The sequence below is a fragment of the Anomaloglossus baeobatrachus genome, chromosome 12, assembly GCF_048569485.1.
Source record: "Anomaloglossus baeobatrachus isolate aAnoBae1 chromosome 12, aAnoBae1.hap1, whole genome shotgun sequence".
Taxonomy (NCBI): Eukaryota; Metazoa; Chordata; class Amphibia; order Anura; family Aromobatidae; genus Anomaloglossus; species Anomaloglossus baeobatrachus.
In genome coordinates this window covers 106,626,946-106,630,317 of record NC_134364.1, presented here as the reverse complement: position 1 = coordinate 106,630,317, position 3,372 = coordinate 106,626,946, and the positions used below count along the sequence as shown (strand labels likewise).

Sequence of the window (3,372 nt, the reverse complement as noted above, 5' to 3'; positions counted from 1 at the left end):
AACAACACACACACACACCCCCACCCTAGGCAGTTACAACAGTCAGACAAAAACCCTTGTTGCCTCCCTCCAGGGGCTGATGTCCACACCAGGTGGGGCGAAGCCAGGCGGTTGGCCCCGCCCATCGAGGAGTTCACAGTCATGGAGGCGGGAAAAGGAGTCAGATCAGTTTGGAGTTTGAAGTGAAAGGAGTAAACTACTGACGTGTCTGGGTTGGAGCCCAGGCACCTACTGCAAGGTCGGCAAACGGTGGTGGCCGTCTGCAGGAGTCAGCGGAACTCTGCGGAACCGTGGGACCGGGGTTGGGCGGTGGCCCACCGGTACCGAACCGGGGAGCGGAGTGAAGTTGAGCACACAGGCAGGGCCATCGGACTCCGACCAGGCTTGGAGCCACCGACAATAGTCAAATCCGAGAGTGACAGGAACCCCAGGGGTTTACCAACTACCCAAGTCCCGATTGAAGGCAACCGCTCACACCGTGAGGTCCTATGGGTGCCGTACACCAAGTGACGTTCACCAAATCTGCAGAAACAGAAGCAAGGCACACTTTGTAAACAATAAATCACACTTGCGTTCCACTGGCTGTGTCCACTTGATGCATACAGGTTGAACTAGATGGACTTAGAGTCTCCCTTCAACCTTAAAAACTATGATACTATGATACATATGCATACATGATGAGGAACATAAACCACAAGATAAATGCTATGTTTTTAGAGCACATACAATATACTACCATCAAATATAGTATAATTGAGGCAATCTAATATTCCATGCGGGCACAAGTTGTCAGAAGCACATAACAAATAGACAACATTAAAAAGTAAGGGACTTCAAGAGTTATTGACTTATTGGCCAAAAAGCAACCTATTGTATCCCGATATAAGAATAAACCTATGACGAAACATCGGGTAACAATGATTGGACATAATGATTGCAATGGTCAATTGGTCATTAAGGCCTTTGGGGACTCTAGCCAAAAGATCCACCAGGATTCCCGTGACAGTATTTTTATTCCAGTCCCCCTGTCCAACAGATAGTGGGATAGTTTCAATCACACAAAACTAATAGACTCTGTATTTCCAACATGTATGGAGTCAACTTGGCGTGTCCAGGTACATACATTTTTGCCTAGCACAGTATGATTTTTGGATGTGTGTTTCATGTCTATTTCTCAAGCTATGTTGCATTGCATAGTCTGTCCCCCTCTGTTTTTTATTTGAACCAGCACGTCTCGCATCTGGAACAGGCATCTTAATTAGCAGGAGACTGCAAGGAGGGATTCTGCCTTTTTGGCTGGGAACTTGTGGAAGGTGAGTTGTCCAGCTCCTTAGAATGGGTGCTGGTGCTGTGTGGCTGCCATTGTGGTGGTGGGGTGGTGTGGCCTGGAGTCATGAGGGCTGAGCCCTGCAGCATAGGTGTTGAGAGGCACCAGGTCACCTGCCCTGCTGGTACACTGTTTCTGCGATGGTGGCTGGCATGCGGAGCCACACCTTGAAAGCTTCAAATAATTTAGGGACCCACTCAGAGGTTCCTAGTGATGTGGTAGTGGACTTCGAACAATGTGACCAGAATGTTGAACCAAGAATCTCCTGATCAGGTACATACATTTTGCCTGGCGGCATTAGTTCAAAGTAGGATTTTTGGATGTGCAGTTCATGTCGATTTCTCCAGCTATGTTGCAATGGGACTCCCCACTATACCTGATATTGCCAAGATGTTCATTAATCCATACTCGGAGTTGGCATTTGTTTTTACACACATAATCCATTGGGCATGTGCAAGCACACAGATACTTTGCATCAGATATTTTGCAACTGCAAAGGAGTTGTTTTATGGATCGTATGAGTGATAACAATTGTTCCTTACTCTAACATTATTCATGTAAAAACAACAAAGATACATCCACCCTATGACATTGTACTTGAGTCCCTACTTGTTTATTTACTTTTTTTTCTAATAAAAAAAAAAAATTCTTGGGTTAAACTATTAACCGAGAGGCAAGAGTTAAAATTCTACTTTTTGTAATATTTTTCATTTATTTTGTTTCTTCTTCCATTTCTAAATCTCTACAATGGTCTAAGTGAAGGTCCTAGTTCTAATCTGACCAAGAAATCTTAAAAGCTTCAAATGCTTTAGAGCTGCTTTGACATCCTTATTCTTTAAGGTATAAATAAATGGATTTAAGAACGGGATAATGACAGTGTATACAAGGGCAAGGAACCGGTCATGTTGACTGCCTTTGGGTTTAACATACACAATAGAGGTTGATCCGAAGAACAAGCAGGCTACCGTGAGGTGGGATGAGCAGGTGGAGAAGGCTTTCTTCTTTCCTCTGGTGCTTTTAATTTTTGAAATGAGAGCAATGATGTGGATATAAAATCCTAAAATGATCATGAATGGAACAGTGCTTCCAATTAGACCTGCAGAACTTGTGGCCAGATTGCTGACCGTGGGATTAGAACATGCTAGATTTTGTATTGGAGCAAAATCACAGAAGAAATGGTTCATTTCTTTGGGTCCACAAAAATCCAGCTCAGCAGTTATTATTGTAGGTATGAAAATGATGACAAATCCAATAACCCAAGGGGCAACTGCAAGTTCAATACATAAAGCATTGTTCATTATCCTGGAATAGTGCAAGGGTTTGTTAATGGCCAGATCCCGATCAAAAGCCATAACTACTAGAAGATAACTTTCTGCTACTCCCAAAGACCCAAATGCATACAACTGGGCAAAACATCCAATGAACGATATCTTTCGACAATCTTGTATTAAATTAGTTAGAAGTTTAGGAATAATGACAGATACAAACAATATTTCTAGAAGAGCAAATATGCCAATAAAAAAATACATTGGTGTATGAAGCGAACGCTCATATCTTACTAAGATAAGGATGACGCTGTTCCCCACAACACAGGAGATAAATGGCAAAAGAACAAATACAAAAAGTAAAGTCTGTAGACTCTGTAAATCGGCAAATGCCAAAAGTATGAATTCTGTTACCATCGTCTTATTGGAGTTATGGACTTTGTATAGTAGAAATCCCTATAAAAATATCGAAAACATTAATTAGTAAAACAATGCTAAGTATCTGAAATATCTTTAAATCTGTCATTAAATACAGTTAGGGTCCTAAATAATTGGACAGTGACCAAGTCTTCATGCTTTGAGCTCTACAGGTCACTATTTTTTATTTGAAACAAAACAACGGAGATGCAATCAAAGTGTAGACTTGCAGGTCGAAATAAAAGGGTTGATCAAAAATATGTTCTAAAAAGTTTAGGAATTGAAACCATTTTTCTCATTTCAGGGCCTTAAAAGTAATTGGACAAAGTAAATTTACCACCAATAAAATGTTAATTTTCTCTT

The 3,372-nt window shown here is 41.4% G+C and overlaps 1 protein-coding gene across 1 annotated transcript; it reads right to left on the bottom strand.

Moving 5' to 3' along the window:
- Window positions 1-2,079: 2,079 nt before the first annotated feature.
- LOC142257640 (olfactory receptor 10AG1-like) lies at window positions 2,080-3,009 on the bottom strand. The gene has a single exon (XM_075329777.1). It carries the CDS (start codon window positions 3,007-3,009, stop codon window positions 2,080-2,082), a length of 930 nt encoding a protein of 309 aa, XP_075185892.1.
- Between the last annotated feature and the right edge of the window lie 363 nt (window positions 3,010-3,372).